This window comes from Aptenodytes patagonicus, chromosome 10 (genome assembly GCF_965638725.1).
Source record: "Aptenodytes patagonicus chromosome 10, bAptPat1.pri.cur, whole genome shotgun sequence".
NCBI classification, from domain to species: domain Eukaryota; kingdom Metazoa; phylum Chordata; class Aves; order Sphenisciformes; family Spheniscidae; genus Aptenodytes; species Aptenodytes patagonicus.
Genome location: NC_134958.1, coordinates 7,669,060 through 7,688,944, shown reverse-complemented (window position 1 = coordinate 7,688,944; position 19,885 = coordinate 7,669,060). Strand labels below are relative to the sequence as shown.

The 19,885-nt window shown below is 41.4% G+C and overlaps 1 protein-coding gene across 7 annotated transcripts in view; it reads left to right on the top strand.

The window, feature by feature from the left end:
• Positions 1–19,885, top strand: part of AKAP13 (A-kinase anchoring protein 13) — a 228,407-nt gene that overhangs the window by 169,587 nt on the left and 38,935 nt on the right. For 4 of the 7 annotated variants that reach the window (XM_076347958.1, XM_076347957.1, XM_076347954.1 and 1 more), the window contains 5 exons: positions 2,685–3,031; positions 6,261–6,314; positions 9,844–9,906; positions 12,341–12,524; positions 13,790–13,898. In XM_076347958.1, coding sequence (XP_076204073.1) covers positions 2,685–3,031; positions 6,261–6,314; positions 9,844–9,906; positions 12,341–12,524; positions 13,790–13,898 — 757 coding nt within the window. The remainder of the gene's footprint in view (positions 1–2,684; positions 3,032–6,260; positions 6,315–9,843; positions 9,907–12,340; positions 12,525–13,789; positions 13,899–19,885) is intronic. The other 3 variants (XM_076347955.1, XM_076347959.1, XM_076347960.1) reach the window with 3 other exon arrangements.

The window sequence follows — 19,885 nt, the reverse complement described above, 5'->3', positions numbered from 1 at the left end:
GATTAAAGAGCAGTGCATATTTACTGGCACTTGGCCAGATAGCTTTTTTTTTTTTGCAGAGGTAGCTGCAATATAGAAGTTTCTTAGATGTGTCAGCCACACTTGGCATTTTGCAGACAGAGTCCTGGTCTCTCATATTAACTATTTTGCTTTGTTTCAAAAAAAAAAAATCATCTAAATGAAGACAGAATATTTTTAGAGGAATAAGCATGGGCCACGGTTCAAGGGAATTGTTTATTGTGTTCTGTAGTCAGTGTGATGCTCAAGGTAAAAGTTAAAATGGACCAAATATATTTCACATTTTTCAAAAATCTCTTTGAATTGCACTTTATGATAGAAACCCTAAATCTTCCCTGCTAGGGAGGCGGTTTTTGTTCTGCATTTTAAACTGGAGTAGTATTCTCGTCTGGGACATAAAAATTCCTCTTTTTACTCCAATTTCTCCCTATATAATTTGATGTTCTGCGCTATTGTTGCTAGATTTGCACCCACATTTAATGTTTCCAAACTGTCCCATACTTCCACTGTACAGCTGGCGGGTAGTCCTCTCTCCTCCTGCTGTGCTGCCCTAATGTCTAACAGTATTTTCCTGTGTCTCAGAAAAGCGAAGCAGACTGTTTTCTCTACTGAAGGAGTATTAGCCACATAATGACTACTTAATTTGTCTAGATTTAAGCAATTCAGTAAGCTCTCATCATGACTCACACAAATACCAGATTTTCTTGAATAATGCCAAGTGTCATCAAAAAATTTACTGGGCATCCGTTTCAGTTCTCTCTTGTTTTAACCTACGCTTCCTATTTAAGTATGTGGCAAATCCAATCCTTTACATTACAGTATAAGTTTGCTATTAAAGTATTTACACAAATTCACCATTAATATTTGACATTCCTTACCATGAAATGAATGCTTTTGGAGGGATATATTTTTAGTGTGTTTTATAGTATTTTGTGTTTAAAAGGTATATTGTAGTTTGGTGTTGTGCTGTGGATGCTGTCTTTTTTTTCTCTTTTTTCTTTGATGGATGGGAGAGGGGAAATAGTGTGATAGCATTTATTTAAACCACCTTAGGAACATTATTGTGTACCTGTTAAACTGAAATAAGAATAAAAAATAGCCAAACTTCAAACACGGCTTCCCTCTAAAGAGGGAATAATTTAAATATTTTATTAGAATACTTCTTGAACTTCTCAGTTTCTCTTTATTCAGTTTAACAGGAAGCTTTTAGCTTATAATGCATGCCCATCAAAAAAAGCACAGAAAAGCAAAAGTGCCTGGAGCGATTAACATTGCTGGGCTTGAACGAAGTCAGGGCGGTGGGATCCAAGGTGAGGACCGCCGTGGGGCAGCACCGCTCCCGTTCATCCTGCCCTGCATGGGTTTTGATGCCCATCTCTCCCTTCTGAGAACGGGATTTTGTAGCCCGTTGTCTTCTGCCAAATGAGAGCTGACAGCCTGCAGCTCCTTGAGAACTCAGCTTCTGCTGAGACCCACCGAGCCTGCTATTTGAAGACAATTAACTGCTGTGGCTTTGCTGAATAGTCTCATATACGATCTGACAGATCATTCTGCCTATTATTATTTTAAATGATACAGTGCAGGGCTCTGCAGGAGCATAAATTGAAACCTCCCACGTCAGTCCCTTGGGGCAAACACCATTTCGGACTGAAGGTGATGTCAGAGAGATGCTTGTGTTTTTTTATCCTAGCCACGGGGAACACAGAATATGCACAGGCTCTTCTCAGGCTGTATGGTCAGCATGTGGCCTTTGGCCAAAGAGAACCAGTTTGGCTTCCACTTACAGCTTTTGGAGCAAACTAAACCAAAAAATGGCAGAATGACTCAAGACCTGTAATACAGGGCAGCTGATCCTGTGGGACGATATTTTTTCAATTACAGTTGGATTTGAAAAATGCTGCAAACCCTGGCATTAACTTTCTGCTTAATGGAAAGTAGTGGGGGACGGGGATTTAAGCTTTTTTTTTTTTCCTGTCTGTTTTCTACTACTGAATAATTGTCCCTTTTGTGCTGCATGATGCAGTGGAACAGTATGTTGCCCTCGAGCTCTCATGGCTGAGAGCTACAAACCCATCCCAGGTCCCACAGGAGAGGCTGGAGTTTGTCATCAGAAGTCAGGATGACCCAGTCCCCATTAATTGCTCTCTGTCATCAACACCTGGTAAACCTTTGGCAGTTTTATGGCACCTTAACCGATAACAGGTTCAGCCAGAAATGGTGAGAGGAGCGGTGTTTGCTGTGCAAGATGAAATGTGGAATGGGAAAGAGGAAGGCAGGCAGAGGACCCGAGCTGGGAGCCCAGGGTTATGGCAGCCGGGGATTTGTGGGGGTGGAAGAGATTGCTCTGTAGAGCATTTCAGCCTCTTTTGAAACCAGAGCAAAAAGTCTCACTTCTGTGGTAGTTAATTTGCCTCGTGCTATCAACTAGGAAATCTCTCAGCTCATGTGAAATATAAAATATTTGCATTTATTTAAAATGTTAAATGTATTCACTTCATTGGAAGTGTTCAAGGTCAGGTTGGACGGGGCTTTGAGCAACCTGATCTAGTGAACGCTGTCCCTGCCTATGGCAGGGGGGTTGGACTAGATGATCTTTAAAGGTCCCTTCCAACCCAAACCAGTTTATTATTCTACTTTAATATATTTTTAATTTTTCTTATCCACAGCAGCCTGAAGAGGAGCAGTCTGCATGTGATGTCACCAGTTCCAGTTCCTCTGCAGATGACACCATGTCCCTGGAGAGGAACTCATCCCTGGGCAGCGACACGTCCCTTCCCTTCCCGCCAACGGTGAACTTCGTCCAGCCCAAGGACAGGTACAGCCTGGACAGCAGCTGCACCAACATGATGGCCGCAGAGGGAGGGGAGAAGGAAGAGGAGCTAGACAGTATCACGGATGTGCCCGCTCATTCCTCCGTCTTACGAAACTCCATGCGGCCGCTGTCACCATTCCGTCGACACAGTTGGGGGCCAGGGAAGAACGCCACCAACGAAGCAGAAATAAATCAGAGGAGGTGAGTGAAGAGCTGCTTTGATTTACTTTGCGCCCACTCATGAATATTTACCTAAGCCTTGGGCTTGGCATGATAAAACAGGGAACTGAGGATGTCACTTGTGATTATTTCTTTTTCACTCAAGGGGGTCAAGACAGTCTCCTAACGAACGTATGTTTGTTTGGTTTTTTTAACTTAACTTTCAGGATTAAAGTACTTTATACCTACAGTACACTTGGGCTTTCCAGAGGGAATGGAAATACCTTGGGACAGGTCTTTCATTTGAACTGTCACCACACCTTTCTATACGAAGGGCTTTGTTAAAGGAATTACTGGAGTGTTAAATCTCTCACAAAATAAACATGACCATTATTGCTCTGATTGTGGTACAAGATAGCACGGGCACCAGAGTTTTAAAAAAAGGTGTGGAGGCTCCTCATTTGGCATAGCGGTGAGATGGGTAGTCCCTGTTTCACAGAATTGGGTCCACCTCAGTCTCTCATGGACAGTAAGTCCCATCTAACTCACCACTGATATCCCTGGTGGTGCCTTGAAAGATTCAAAAGGGAAGTTTTCCCTTTTGTTCTTTCAGAAGATAGAAGAGGGAGAGATGTAACAGCCACAGGAGTGTGTAATGCTGGTGCCAAGTGACTGTGGGAAGAAAAGGTGCTCAGCCCCCCATCTGAGTAGGAAGAAAGATGGAGTAAAGGAAGATGCACACCAATAAAGTAATTGGTGTAAGGTTCCCTGCTGTGCTCTGCACCGCTCAGCATCTGGGCTGCTGGATACTTGAGGTCAAACCCTGCCCGTGTTCTGAAAGCAGTGGAGGTTTGGCCAGTGTTCTTAATGCATTTAATGCTTCCAGAGCAGGAGTGGCCAGTTGTTTTAGCAGGGTCAGGGTGCCGTATCCTCCTGTCTCTCCAGTGTAGACCTGCAGCTTACAGAGGCTGCAAGCCCAGGCATGCAGTGCAGCGCCACTCTCCGGGCTGCCTGCTGCCATCTTCATGGCCACAAGTCTGCTTTTAAGATAAACAGAGCCATTGCATTTGGTGATGCCGTTAAATTAAAACTGGCCACTCCCAATGGGTTCTTGGTAAATTGCTTCTGACCTGTTTGGATAATCCAGTGAGAGGCAGCAGCCTCCCATCGGAAATGTATGCATCCTTTATGTGTTAGGAGCTGTGGGTATCACTAAAGGAATACCATAGACCCTTCAGATTTTAAAGCCAATGTTGAAAAACATTCAGGAACATAGCAACATAGGGTGAAAGATATTATTATTATTATTATTATTATTATTATTATTATTATTATTATTATTATTATTATTATTATTATTATTATTATTGCTGTTGTTGTTGTTTACCACTGCCACCTTTTTTTGGCTTTGTTTCTGGTCCCCAGGTAATTTTTAAATAAATTAAGTAAAATTAAAGCTACAAAAGAGTCAGCATAAGGTATACATGCAGGTTTATGACAAAATGAGTCCATAAGCTCATAAACTCATTTAGAGAGATTTATTTTTAAGTGTAGGACCTGATCTGTAAGGATTTCTGAGGGTAATAAACTGCATAGCTGGCAATTACTGCTAACACTTAACAGATGGGGTTAAATTCTACTGCATCAGACTTTGGAGGCTGTTTCTGATACGGGAAAATAGATTCATTGTAAATGTAAGAAAATTTGAGTTAAAGGAACAGTAATTACTCTCATATGTTCTTAGATACAGCTGCCGCTACGTAAGGATAGCTGTCACATAGGTTAATTAGAGAAGGAAAGCTGTGTGGGTCTTTGCTGCCGATTTGGTTCCTGTTTGGTTTTATGTTTCTGTTACAAAGGAATTTGGATTATTTGGGTTTGGTTTTTTGGGTTTTTTTTTCTTTTCTTCTTTGTTCTTTTCATACGTGGCTGTTGTGATGTTGAGATTCTGGTTGCTTAGTGAGCAGCAACAAATACCGAGGAAGCGAAGCCCAAACAAGTGACTTTCATACAAATCAGTTAAATTCAGGGTGTTTTTCTTATTCATTAATTTCATGTGCAGTAGATACTTTTCCATTTAAAGGGGACAAGCCCTTATTGGAACTTGACTTTTGCGAACCTTGGAAGTGAAGTAACACGGAGCACAAGCCTTAGCTAAGGTTTGTCCTGCTGACGGGCAGGACCTGTGCTGCTCCCACCGCCTGCCACCCCTTGTCCGTGCTCCCTCTCCTCCTCTGGGCACCCGTGGCACTTCTTTGCTCCATCGATGAGCAGGTTGCACTCACTAAATGAGCAGAAAATCAACCAAATAAAGTGGAATTGCCACCAAAATCCAAGGAGTAGAGCTGGGCTGCGCAGCTGGGAAGAGGAATGGGGTGGCAGACTGCACAGTCAGCCAAGCTGTAAGAGGTGCCTCCTGCCCCCGCAAAGGACTCACAGCCTGGTCCAGCCCCCATCCACACCAAAAAGTCTTTCCCACAATGGCAGGGGTAGCCAAGTCAAGCTTAAATAGTGCTGCTGATACAGGACCCAAAGAGCCTATGGAAAAAATCAGGTTTTGTAGGATTTGGTCTTTTCCAGTGTTACATGTTTTCTGTTTTTAAGAGGGGTAAGCATAAAAGCTTGTTCACGAAAAAGATCAGAAAAAATGTAATTGTCTTAAATAAAATGTGAAAACATGCTCAGTTCCCCTCCGCTTCCCCTCTCAAATGCACTGCACGGATAATCCTCATGTCTACATTTTGCTATTAAAAATACAAAGAAAACTAACAAGGCTGCCACAAAAGGATGTTCATCCTTCAGTTAATTCCTGACATTCATAGCGGATTTGAAATGCCTGTCTTTCAACAATGATGCAGTGTTTTTAACGTTTGTGTCCGAGGAAAGAAACGCTGGCATTTTTCACTGATGGATTAAGCACTGCAAAACTGGAGCTGGTGTTAATCACTGTTGCTAAAAGCTTCTGTCAAATAGTTTGTCCTTATCTAAACTTTAGACTGATCTGGCTTTGGCAGCAGCTAAGTTGCAACGTGGTCAATACCTGTGAAATCTTCTTTCTGTACAAAAAAAACCCAACCAAAACCACATTTATTTGTAAAAGAGGGGGAGAGGAGGAAAAGCGGGACTCATTACTTCCTTTAGTATTTACTTTTGTGTTTTCTCTGTACGTCCATTCCCTCTGTTGTTCATTTGTTGGGGATATTCCTTCAGCTGCCATTTGTTCATTTTTTTCCATTCAAGCTGCTGACCACTCTCCATGATTCATTTTCAGTTCAATGCGAGTTCTGGGGGATGGTATAAAGAAGCCTCCCATTCATAGGAGAAGGTACAAAGCCAACTAACGTGACTAACTGTTTTGCATTTGAATGTCTACTAACTCCATACTGTCATGTTAGTAAACCTGTAGTACCTCTCGAAGTGTTGGCGTTAGAGCTGTGCATCCCGCTTGGCTGCTTTCCCTCTCCAGTGGCAGTTTTTCTGACCCACAGAGCATATGCTCAATTATATGCTCAAGCCCTTTCCTCCAGGACAATATGTTAGAACTTGGAGAAATCTCAGATATCATTTTGTTGGCCTTTGCCGTGTGTAAGATTTGGAGTTGTATTAAAATAATTGTTTACCTGAGAGCATGTGCATAATTTGGATTTAAAGCACATCAGAGACTCCTGCCAAGGCTTGCAGGAGGGGCACCTGGGGAGGGGATGCATCAGAAACGATCTCAGAGTTGGAGAATACTCTGCAGATCTGCAGCTGGTTGAATTAAATGGCTTTAATTTTGCTCTTTTGCTGTTTTTTAAAACCATTGTCCTGAAAAGTAGAAAATAAGTATTTTTTGTCTTTACTTCCATGTGTGTTTTTTTTGTTCTGTATAGCAAACTTTCAGTTCCTCATCCATCATGCAGATATGCATTTTCACTCACATAACCTTTGCACTGTCTATTAACATATGAAATAGGACACTTTATTTTTGACACAGCAGACACGTGGACTGTCCACACTTGTACATTTTTCGGCTAAAAAGAAGAGAAATTTAACCTCTCCCCTTCAGTAGTTCAACCTCTTCTCATCTCCCACAGCCTGCTACCTCTCCTCCTGTGGCAGGTTAACTCAGGATTTCGTTTCCCTTGAAATGAGTGGGGTTACGTGTGTGTGTGTGTGTGTGTGTGTAAAGAAACTACCAGATTTCCACGTATGGAAAAAATGTTACCGTGATGTTATTACCAAAAAAGTCACCATGCCTTACCATGCATCAGTATAAATGAAGCCATATGAGCAGTGCTGTACAGTTCAGGAGAGGGCTCTTAAAAAAGAACTTAAAAAAAAAAAAAGGCACAAGAAAGAACATGCTTTTTTACTTCTACGAAGCCACTTTATTTGCATCACTCTGTGCTCTGGAGGAAGAAGTGCAGTGCTCGTCTTCTCAGCTCATGCAAATGAACAACTTTTTACTAGTTGTCTGTTAAGGCTCCTCTGTAGGAGCTGTGTTAGTATTTAGAGTCATAATATCCTGAAACACTGAGCTTACACGTAGAATAAAGAACATGTCTCAAATAGGCAACCTAAAATACTTAGTCATATCTGAAATGTGTGGTAATTCTTTCATAAGCATTCTCTCCTTTATTTTTTTTTCCCTAGCCTCCCAACCATTTTGGTATCATGTTCTCTAACCCCAGTTGCAGAGCAACAGCCTGAAACTAATTTCAACAGTTTATGCTCTCCCACAAGGCTGATGTATATAATAGCTCATCCCCCCTCCCCAAGTCGTCTTCTGTAAAGGGGTTTTGCATGCTCTGCATTGATCTTGTTCGGTTTTTATGGTGTTGCCAACAGATTGTGGGTGGCTCCCCAGCAGGATTGTAATTCTGTAAGACTGCTTTCCACAGCCCTTGCCAAAAGGTCTTTTTCCTTCTGTGAGACCTTCCACCACTTCCAGGCTTCCTCCTACATGTATGCATGGCTCCTCTCCTTCCCTCCCTCCACTCTTCTGCTTCCCTTCCCTGTGGTTTTAGCATTTGGGATTGTCACTATAACATGGCAATGGTCAGGAATAGAGGCATCTTTTAAAGTGCACTATCCAGTGTAAATGTTGCATCATTTCTTTAATGAGGAAAATCCTCTCTCCTTCAATTGAAAAGTGACCACGCAAGAATTACCGACTTTTGCAAACAAGTCAACGTAAGCATAGCTCCAAGGGTCCACCAAGCCCAGTAGTCTTGGGGCCACAAGCAGATGGCTGGGGGAAGCAAGGAGAGGGGAAGCATGTGTGATACTTTCCTACTCAGCCTCCATCTAGTTTCCGTCAGGCAGGTTTTACTGACCTGCTGGGAGGCTGGACCCAAGCCTGAGAGTGCAGACTGAGATGTGTAATGGAGGTGGTTTTACTGTGGCCAGGACTTGGTGGTTCTATGATCTGAAGCAAGTATTTAGTCCCCCCATCCCTCACTACTACTTACATCTGCTACCGTGGTTTAGCTGGATGATGATGATGAAGTACTTGGAAATATTGGCATGTTATGGGAAGGTATGTCTTCATGAAGAATGCTTATGGTACTGTGCTGAGAGCTACTTGTGAAGCACACCTGGGGCTTTGAGGTGCAAAGCACAGGTACTTCAGGTGTATCCTCACCCAATTAACGTCCTTAATAAAACAGGTAGCAATTACCTGAACTCCACCATTGAACACCAACCGTCAAACCCTTCCTGAATGTTTCCAGTGTTGTACTGTGTGTGGAAACTATACAAGGACTTGGCATGAGATGATGCAGTCAGTGGCTTTAAACCTTTTTCTGTGCCCTCTTGAGGCTTCTAGCACTCACAGATCCTGGCCCAGGGATGCTTAGATTTCTTCTGCCCTTTTCGTAGGCTCCTGGCCTGGAGCAAAGTGTGCTCTGGCCATGTCCTCTCCTTGCATGGATCGCAGGCCAGGGGCTGGGAGCAGGACTTGTGCAGCGCTGCTCTGGCAGATCTGTGCTGATGCAAAATTCCCTTCAGACGACGTATGTTTCCTGGGCAGCTTTTCCAGGATTTAGGGATCCTTTGTATGTCATAGCTGACAAGAAGATTGATTTCTCTGTGCCTGCAAAACCTGCAATTGGGCCATAAGCTGACAGAAAAAATAACAAAAGCAGTACTTAAAATAACAACCAAAATATTTGCATTCTGTATTTGCATTTCTTATGTCTTTCATGATGCAACTTGGGACTCTTTTGGGGTATGGGAGCTGAAAGGTTTTCTAGTCAAAGTACTATTTGAAGGCCTCAATTTAATCTCAAGTTTATAGTAAGACAGCCTGTTTTTTTTTCTTCCAGCCTCTTTCACTGGTTTGCTGTGCAGCATTAAGAATGTAATTCTCTCCTTATTTTTCCCAAGTGTAGCCTGAGGTTATTAATACTTGTATGGAGGGGACTTAAAACAATTAAATATCTGCAAGGAATTCTTTCTCTGATTTGGGGATGAGAAAAATCATCAGAAAAATACTAATCATTACTAACACAGCGGCTGTGTGTGATTATGCAAAATTGGCTTTGGTGTGTTTCAGCCTTGTCTTCCCCAAAAACTTCTCTCCCCACAAGGAGCAGTTTCTCCAGTACATTGTATTCTCGCCGATGGGATTGGTTTGGTGGAAGCATGGGCTGTCCTGCTACCCGTTCGGTGGTAACCTCGGTCACTTGGGGCACTCTGGTGTGTTCTGGCGGCCAGAAATATATAGTAGCTACTGCATTATTTCTGAGTTTGTTGTTTTGTTTTTTTTTTTTAAGATATGCAAGAGTGAGAGTCTTTTAACATTCCCCTGTTCCGTAACAATCCAATAATCACAGCCCTTTTCCTTTCTTTGCCTCTTTTGATGTTCCTAGTTTGAGCTGGTGTCCCTCTGGTGTACAGTTCATTGCCATGGGTCCTGACTTTACTTGTAGAAGGTACGGTATAAATAAATGTGCAGCAGCAGCAAAGGAGCACTGCAAACACCCTGTCGTCAGCTTTTCATGCATCGCCTTTTCCGCTGCTGCTCTGGCTGAAGTGTGCACGTGTTTTGTTTGCTTCATCTGCTTCTTCAGCAATTAGTCTTGGGAATGGGTCTTCTGAACTGGGGTGCAGGTGAAGGTGGTGGCTGCTTTTCCTTGGCCTCGAGCATTAAAGAAGCTGCACTGTTGGTTTGAGCTGCTCTAGTCTGTGGTGATTTTAAGGCGTGTTTTTTCCGCAGCAGTGATCGTAACGATAATTGTGACAGCCAAAGAATCAAAAAGAGAGTTAATGTGATTCAGCACCGCTTTGTTCTGGATGGATCTCAAAGGATTTAAGTTCATACAGAGTTGCTCTTTGTAAATTGAAAAATCTAGTTTCTTCTTCAGCGAGACTAATCATGTAAAACTTTCTGTGAAAAAACAATCTGATAGCCACGGATGATGATTTCCCAGGCATTTAAAGCTTGCATCTTCTGTAGAAAGTCCCAGAGTTGGGATTGATGCTTGCAAGTCAGACCTTTACCTGATGTTGCCTGGAAGCTAGTCTCCCAGATTTTATAGCTTCTGAGTTCTTCTGGCGGTTCTTGTTGGTTGGGGGTAGAGCTATTAAACTCTTTTTTCTGAAGACTAGATATTGAGAAAGAAGTCAATATGTCCTTCCGCTTACAGATTTAATTACATTTGATCTATATACCCCAATCAACAATTACAGACCAATATTACCAACTGATGACTATTTTGTGTGCTATCTAATATTTGCAGTTTTGAGCTGTTTGTGTCACGACAAACCACATGAATTTTTCTGCACTATATAGCACCATTGTTATCACCTTGGGATGCAAGAAAAAAAAAGTGTCCTCTGCCCTAAATAATCGGTAGAAATGGGACTGACTTCTCTTTGCAGGTGTTTTAGAATAAACTTTATAATGCCTGCTATTGATACACATTGTTGAGTCAAATCTTTCTAAAGCAGATTAAATTGTAAATGCCTCAATCAGTCGTCTTTCTCATTAACTAACGTGAAAAAAGTCGTAAAAAAATAAGTAGATCTTATTTAAGGTTTATTGCAATTTTTGCTTTGAAGATGCATATTTATCAGCCACTTAATGCTTCTAAAGGAATGCAGAACATTAATCACTGTTATGCAAGTCTACCTGAATTTAAAGGTCCTCTGGTTATTTAAATAATCTGTACAATCTATAGTGTGTTTTCCCTTTCATTTGCTTATATGTTAGCTTGTTGGCCACTTAGATGTCATGATTAGCCTCCAGTTGGGATATATATCCAGGATAGGCCTTGCTTCAAGCTGGCAGAACTTTGTGTGAATAAAATGAAACATTAGCCACGGAGTTGTGCTAGCGTACCGGGAGGTGAATCTGTAAAGCTTGCACATTAACCCAAACTGGCATTGCAGTGGGTTTATCGATGCTTGGGCATGAGGAGCAGGAGGGTCTGAAACAGAATATCAGGGCCAAGATATATCAGATGGAAATAGTCACATGTGAAGGAGGGGCTGTTTTGTATAGGTGAGAAGAAAGTGTATTAGCCTTTTTCTGTAGAGGTCACTCATCTATCAGCAGCTGTCTCTACAGAGGTTGACCAAACCTTTTATTACTACCAATTCTGCAAGCAAAAGTTTGGTATTTTGTTTAGCTTTGAGTGATTATGTCTGGCTCCATTGGACAGACCTAGCTTCATCAGCAAATGATAAAATAGGATTGATTGGCTGATGGAGACAACATTTATTGAATTTAAAAAAAAAAGAAAAGAAAAGAAAAGAAACCAGCTTTGGCAGAAAGGAGGACATTATCAGTGCTGAAGCTTTGTGCAGTGGCAAGTGCTAAATAGATTCAGAGGATGTGTCTGCAGAGACGAACGTTACATGCAGCCCAATGCTGATTTTGTGGCTGCTGGGAGGGGGGGTGGTCCAGGTCACGCAGCACTGTGCTATACGAGGTAGTTTAATTTGGGTGGCTTTAAGCCCAGGGACAACCTAATAAAAAGCTAGCAAAGAGAGTATGTGGAAATACCAAAATCTTCAGAAGTAGTGTTTCTAGATTTTCCTGTGCACTGTTCAAGAAGGAGGGAAAAAAAAAGAAAGTGGGAAAGCCCATTGACCAAGAACAAGACCAAGGTTGTTCTCAAGCAACTACTGTGTCTCAGTAGAGGCACAAAGATGCTGCTGTATTAGTTACGAAGAAAACAGAAATCCCTCCACTGCTATCTGCACTTGGTCGTTGAGAAGTAACATGCTGAGGAATAACATCAGCATTTCCCTGCCCAGTTCAGTTAGTGACTGCGTTGTGTTTTACACTTGAAGGTGCTATGTACATAAAGACACCGGTCCCTAAGAATTTGTCAGGATCTAACCTCCATGGTTTCTCTTCAGTTACAGCCTAGAAGGCCTTGCTGGAGACTCTGGTGAGAACAAGAAGCCCTCTACAAACTTGGAGGCTTCTTCTCTGAGCTCCAAAGACCTCAGACGGAGTCCGCTTGCCAGCAATCAGTGCGGGTCCCTGGTCTTGCTCACAGAAGAACTCGAGCAGGGGGAAATCAGAGACTACGATCACCAGGTAAAGCTGTCCAACTATTGTTAGATTTCTAGAAAATGCTACATCGATGTTTTGAAGTAATTTTCCCAAGTCACAGTTTCACTGTGAAGGCTTCCACCCTGTATATGTAATATTGTTAAAGTCTTCCATCTTTAACACAGAGGAGTTTCCCCTGTGTTAAATTTGCTACTTGGTTCTTTGGGGCAATGTGGTTGATGGGTGAAGTCTTAGGGTGGAGAACAAGAAATTTCCCAATTTTCTTCCACTGGTTGCATGAGTAATCATGGAAAAGTTACTAACTTTTTAGCATGGATATAGTGATACTATCAATTGCAGGTGTTGTAAGGCTTCCGCAATTAATGCTTATGCTGCCTTTTGCAGACCTGAAATACACAAAAGTACCAAGTAGTAATTTATCTGTTAAAGTGTTCAGGTTTATTTTCATATCGTAGGAAGAAAATAAAGTTGTTTTTTTCTTTCATAAGCGTAACCAGAATCAAAAGGCTCATTATTATAAGCAACAGTTGAGCAAAATGTTAATTGCATATTAGGAAAATTCAGAGTGATCTCTCTGGAGCAGAAGTCTATGATAGCTATTAAGGACAGATGGGCCACAATATTATGAGAGTCTCTGCTTATTTTTATTAAAGAAGCAATTATAGTCTGAAATACTATAAACACCCTGGCTTTCTGAGTTTGACGTTTCGGCCATAGTATTTTCTGGGTTTGTGCCAGAACCATTAGCCAGCTAGTCTGTTTACCTCGTAGAGTCACTGCTGTACATCAACGCAGTAAACGGGTCTTACAAGATCTGGCCTGTAAGAGCTTTTATGTCAAGACTCTCATGTCTTCTCTTGCTTTGAGGAATGGCATTTTTGGGGAACACACTGTTAAGCATCAGATTTTTTACCATGTTGAACCACAGTCTAGTTATGCTGAGGAGCTGGAATCACAGCAGTAATTTCAGTGGCCATCAGACAGTTAACAATATCCATCTTGTAATATCTTGCAAGAAAATCAAGCAGCCAGAGTCTCTCTGTTGCATAATTAGTTGTCCTACGCTTAAAAGACAAAACAAAAGGTTGCATTTCACCTGTGTGACACCGATGGCGTTTTTCGTGGTCCTTACGTTTCTCACCTATTGCCTTATACCGGGATCGTTTCAATTTTCCTCTGTTTGAAAGTGAGAATTTCAGTAAACATGAGCACTGAACTGTAGTCTGTAGTTGGGATGGCGCTGCCGTGCTTGATATATGTGCTCAGTGTGGTTATTTTCTGTTCTGCAGATGCATCAAACATCGCAGCCGCAAGGATTTAATTTCTGTTCTTCCGCTGTTTCATCTCCACTGACCAAATCTATGTCTCTAATGTCAATTAGTAAACCAGTGCTGGACAGTGAGTAATGCAATTTTCCCTTATCCTTATCCATTCTGTCATCTGTATTATTAAGTATATCTTGCTACCTTCCCAAGGCAGAATTTGCTCATACCTGCTCTTGCTTTCCTATATTGTGTGAAATATATGTTTCACTGCTGCATGCAATTGTGGGTGGAAATGGTTTGGTTTAGATCCATATTTTGTTCTTCCCAGCGTATCCCTGGTATTTCCAATTCTATTGCGTTTCTTTGGTTTGTTTTTTCTTAATTAGACTACTGGTACGAAAACTATGATTTATTGAGTTTCTTATTAAAAAAACCCCAAAACTTTGAATTTTGCACCCTTTCAGGATTTCTTCCTTTGATGTCGAGGTAAATTCCACTTCAGATCTTATTTTCCTACTTCTGGATTTTTTTGGAAGTTGATATATGAAAACTTGAGAATCCATGTCTTGGTCTCGTTGGGGAAGTTTGTTGCTGTTTATTTTGAGTTAAATGTTTTGGGGCAGTTGGGCGTAATTTATTGAATCTCATTCCTGAAAAAATACTAAAAGATGATTAGGTGAAATTTTTCAGTTTAGCTTAATTGAAGCAGTAACAAGCACTTAATTTTGCAACTTGTCTGAATTGATTCTTTCGGCTGAAAAAGTCATTCAAAAGGCTGCAGCTGGATGTGCTTAGGAAGGGCCATGTTACACGTGTTTTCATTTTATTAATTGCCAGCCAGAAACTGTATTGACATTTTAGATCACATCTTGTCAATCAGCGATGGTCTCTGATTAACATGCTTCTTCCTTGCAAAGCTGAACAGAGGAAAGGTGCTTTTAAGAAAGTCATTTTATTCATTTAGGAGGCTTGCTGGAGGAAGCTCACAGAGATTATGCTTTGTAGGAGACGTTTTTAAATTCTTTGCCATCATTCTTCCATGATTAATAAGCATGTGGCCTAACGGATGTGTCCACCGGCAACGGTAACCAAAACACTGTCAGATCTGTCCCGTAAAGAGACCAGCTCTTGCTCTGTGTAATGGGGCACCCTCTTTCCTCCTTAGGCTGAAGGCGTTCATTATTTTTTCTGAAGCAACCAATTTACTGGCATTGCATCCAGTTGCTAACCAAACACCATAAATAACTCAGCTAGCTCCCAGAAAACACGCTCTTGGTGGCTGGGAGAGCCTGGCCGACTGAGGCTCATCTCCCTCTCCCTTGAGACTTTCCTTCAGGCCCATGGCGGGGGATTACGACAGCGGAGGATTTGTATCTCCATCTTGGAATCGGACAACTTGCCACTTTCCTGCTCTTCTCTGTCTTATTACCCATGTTAAAAATGCCATCAAGGCCTGAGCTGGTGGTAGACAGGTTTGATTATCCCATCTTCTTCTAGAGTCGGCCTAGCCACAATGGTCTCATTGAGAGAGAAGGAAAAGAGATGTAGTAAGCTTTCCAGAAGGGCTGTGGAAGAAATAGCAGGGTTAGTCTTCTGCTTTGAGGCGGATGTCTGTGAGTTTTGGACACTGAAGTTTAAAAATTACTAACGCTTCTGTGAGCTTTATTTTCTCAGTAGTTAATTTGCAACACCTCAGAAGGGCCTCATTTTTATAGGAAGGTGGTTTCTGAAAATGGATGCATTTGAGGCGGTTGATGTGGGCATCCAAAAGGATTACTCACCTTGAAAATTTAGGTCACGGATTCTCTTCCCAATTCTGACACTTTCCTGACTTTGGAAGCTTCAGTAAATCACTTTGTTCTTCCTCAGTCACTTTGAAAGAGGAATAGTGGTACTTGAGTTGTGACCATAAGTACATGTGAAGCAGCTGAATGCCTTTTACAAGAAGGTCTCGGTGTATAAACTCCCTTGTATCACCTAGGTTTGACATTCATGTTATTGCAGCAGAATACTTCAGAGTTATGCAGGAGTAAATCCTTGATTTCATGGAGGTGAATTCTAGGAAAACTTTAATTCTTCATTCCACTTGCATAATTTTGTGGTAGGTGTTTAAAAAAAAAAAATCTTTGATCCCTGCAAATGTGTCTGAATGGGAAGCAAGCAACATGTTTTGCACAAAAGCTTCAAAAACTAAATGCAAATGAATGAACATATGGAGGACTTTCTCTAATTTTTCCCATTCATTGTCATATGTACTGAGGCAGGAGCAATTTTCAAGACTGAGTTTCTAATCCACACTCCATCTGATGTCTCAGATGTTCCAAGAGCTGCTGTGGCCATTCACAACTGTTAATCCTTCAGTATTTTATAGAGGGAGGTCACAAGAGCTGTTGGCTGGAGCGCTCGGAAGACTGCTTTTGGCTTTGGAATAGCAAATTTCCAGTGTGGAGCATTGTTATAAAGCCAGGAACTGCTATAAATAAAACCACTGAAATGGAAGTTGAATTGAACTGTGCTGGAGGAGGTGGTTCTATTTGCAGTAAAGTATTATTGTTCATCTTGACTTTTAGTCTAAATAGACAGTAGACTTCAGAAGAAAGAAAGCAGTGTTGCCTGGTCATGTTCTTCAGGTCTGGGACACTAGGACAACTCCTTTGAAAGGCAGTCTAAACAAAATTAATGCATGAATCTTGCTGAGAATTCTTCAGTTTCAATGCCTTTCATTGGGTGCCTCTAGGGTTGTTCTGCTTACGTTGGAAAAGCGTGCACATAATTTTAGTCAAATCGCCTCTAGACAACTGGCATTTATGACTAATGGCTGAAGGAAGATTTTAGGGGAGTTTGCTTTGCATTGCTTGCATTGCGTTGGATATTCCTTGGATAGTATTTTTATATTCTGAATTCAGTTTTGGGGTATGATATCAGCAATACAAAAAATTCTCTTTGTATGTGGCTGAAAGGACATGTTTTATTCAAAGAGAGTAATAATTGCTACTTCTTTCTCTTGGAAGTTTAAAACTGATAGTCTTTAGCCTCTTTTCCCTGTTGTGCAAGCGAATTGATTTATCCGTGCCGTGGAATGACTTCAAAGTGCCTGAATATATGCGCTGAAGATGTTTATTGTAGATGCTTAATGTAGGACCCTTAGGTCAGACCTGTCCCAGGGGCAGAGTTTCCCCAGCCCTGTCCCAGTCATCTTTCCCGAGGACACAGTGATATACCATGTGAGCGATGGGTATCCAGCAACCTGACGTTGGTCAGGTCACAGCTCAGAGGTTTCCACCTGTGCTTGTATGATGGGAAGGTTTGGGAAATACAGCCCTTGGGCATCTCCATAAGAGGTTGTGTAGCAATTTCAGTTAAGAGTGGTTAGCTGGCTCCCACATCTCTTTTCAGAGAAGATTGTACTTATAAAGAATTGTTGCAAAACTGCTGCTATGCAAGAGCTGCTCTTAAAAATAGATTATTTTTAAACACGAATTACAGTAAACCCTTTTAATTTGTAAAGTTTGCAGACGAGGGCATGAACAAAATAGCAGGGATTCCTGGAAAAGTGCATAGTACTGGAAGATAAATATAACTTCACAAATTGAAATAAGCAGAAGGCAGAGCAGTAACATGTCTGAGAAAAGATGATTGAGCTTGTTGTCATTATCCTACTGATAATGGGAGATTTGATGTCACAGACTGATTGCTGAGTTTGGCATTGTGTTTGGTAGACTTCTTCCAGGCAAGGACAGGAGAGGGTGCAGAGGGGCTTTTCTCATGTTTAGGCAGTTTCTTTAAAATTAGGACTGTGAGTTTTAGAAGAAGGCAGGAGAAGAGATGCTTGGTTTTTCTGTTTTATTTTGGAGAAGAAAAAAAATGAAATTTAGGTCTCTCTATGTGAAAGCTGGAAGCTTTTAAGGGCATAACATTGCCAAAATGGTGTTGGGCTTTTTTAGAGGTGGAAGTGACAAGAACCTCCCTAGGTAGATAAAGTATCCTTCTTATACCCAGCAGCTTTGGTGTCATTTAACTGCAAAAAGCACCCTTAAGCAAACACCTTGAGTTGTTCTAGTTTGATTCCCTGGCAGTTATTTCAGTGAAGCAGATGCCCTTTGTCCAGAGATCCACTACGTTGTTGGTATTCTGTTTGGGAAAATAACTGTTGACATGTAAGTCTTCATTAAGATTTCCTATTAAAAAAAGACAGCAAAGATAAAAAAGCTTTGAACCCCGACTTACGCATGCAGTGAGACCTGCGTGCTCTGAAATCTGCATCCTCTGGAGATTGCACGTCCTCGATTCTTTGTTTCTTGTGCCTTTTCTGAAGCCAGCTGCTTTGCAGGCATTTGCTTTGCTTTGGTTTTAGTTTGCTTTGGCCGCTTTCCTCTCCTTTTTATTATTAAATGCATTTTCAAGCATGCTCTAATGTCTGCTGTTAACCCAATTCTCAGCCCAGGGCCGGACTCGACCATCGAGACGAATCTCCTTCTCCTTCAGCATCTCTCCACTCATTCCTAAGTCTAAAACTCTCTTTTCTATTGGCTCTTCTTCCAGTGATGAGGAGGAGGAGTTGGATAGTAAGTAATCGTTTTCTGTGCGTTGCAGCCGTTATGGGTGGAAACAAAGGGAAATCTGGCTTTCTGCTTTAGACCTTGAAGTTTCACCTTGCAAACGTTGAACTAGCCTTTCCATTGCATGATGTCTAATGGCATTATCTTAGTCCTGTATCTGAATACTAACCAATGACAGAATAAAAGGATTATAATCCAGAGTCTTGTCCATCAGCACCATCACGTCTCATCTGGTTAGTTTTGGTCTATATCCATGTAGCAAATATCATCATCTGCCACTCTGACCAGCAATATAGTCGTTACCTTTTTATTAAAACCAAAATACTTGTCTTGAGCTTGTTACAGTGCATGGAGTTAACAGAAGAGGTAGATCCTTGCCCTCCACAGGTGAGAGTGAGTACATTGCTCGGTGGAAGTAGAAGAGGAGAGGAGCCCTGATACGAAATTCTGAAAACCTTGGTTACAACTTCACAGTTCCCCTACTGAGCAAAAAGCATACCTTGCAGCCAAACACTTTAAATTGTCAAGGTGTTCATATCTAGGTCCTGATATTATAATCAGAATAGTTTTGTTGGGAAACAGGCGAGTGTTATATGGTAGCTTTTTTTCCTCCTGCAAACTCCATTACTAAAAGAAACGCAACTAAGGCAGAAGATTGAATTAAAGTAATTTAGACTCCTCTTGTTCTTTTAAATAGCCTTATCAAAGATAATTGAAAATGCTTCCTATTTCTTAAGCATGTTTTATTAGACTGTTGAAATAAACCAGAACAGATAATTCTCTATCTAAAGAGAAAATTCAGAGCAGCTGCGTTAGTTGGTTCAAAGGTTAGCAAGGAAACTAGCCCACGTCCCTTGTGTCCACACTGGGATGGGGGAAATTGCTTTCCAGTCCAACAGATTTTGTTTGCTTCCTGAATTTAAAAAATCTCCGTACCATCCGTGTTGCAGGTACCTAAATTTTCCTCCGTTCCATTCCCAGTCTTCACTGTAGGTTTGTCCCTTTCTACAAGAAAGCCCTGTGGTCTTGCCAGGTGTGATACTACCCACTTTGGTATTTAAGCTCCTTCTTCCTTCCCCTTTGCTCTGTCCTTCTCTTCTGCCTTTAACAAAACTCACAATTCATGGTCCCCACAAAGTGAGCTGCAAACACGCAGCTGTGCATTGATGTCATGCTCCCACGGTAAAAAGTACTCTTAGCTAAACTTCTTGGCGGATTTGGTTTTTCAATTGTTTTTTTTGGTTGGGTTTTTTTTTTAATTTCTTTTAGTTTGTTTTAAGCATCCAACCGGTTAAGTAATTCCTAATAGGTTAGGATATAGCAATTTTGGGGGGTATTTCTGTTAGCCAGTATTTATCTCCTCTCCCTCAACAGTGCTGCTGCTACCGGTGAACATTTAATGTCGGATATTGTCTCAAACAAAAACGTTGCTTTCTTTACATGTGTTTTATTCCTTCATATTTGAGGGTACTGTGGTGACTTTATATAAAGGTTGGTTTAGCCACAGCTATTCGTAAGACTGCTTTGGCAATGGGCATTTTTCATGTAGTAATCCCAGACC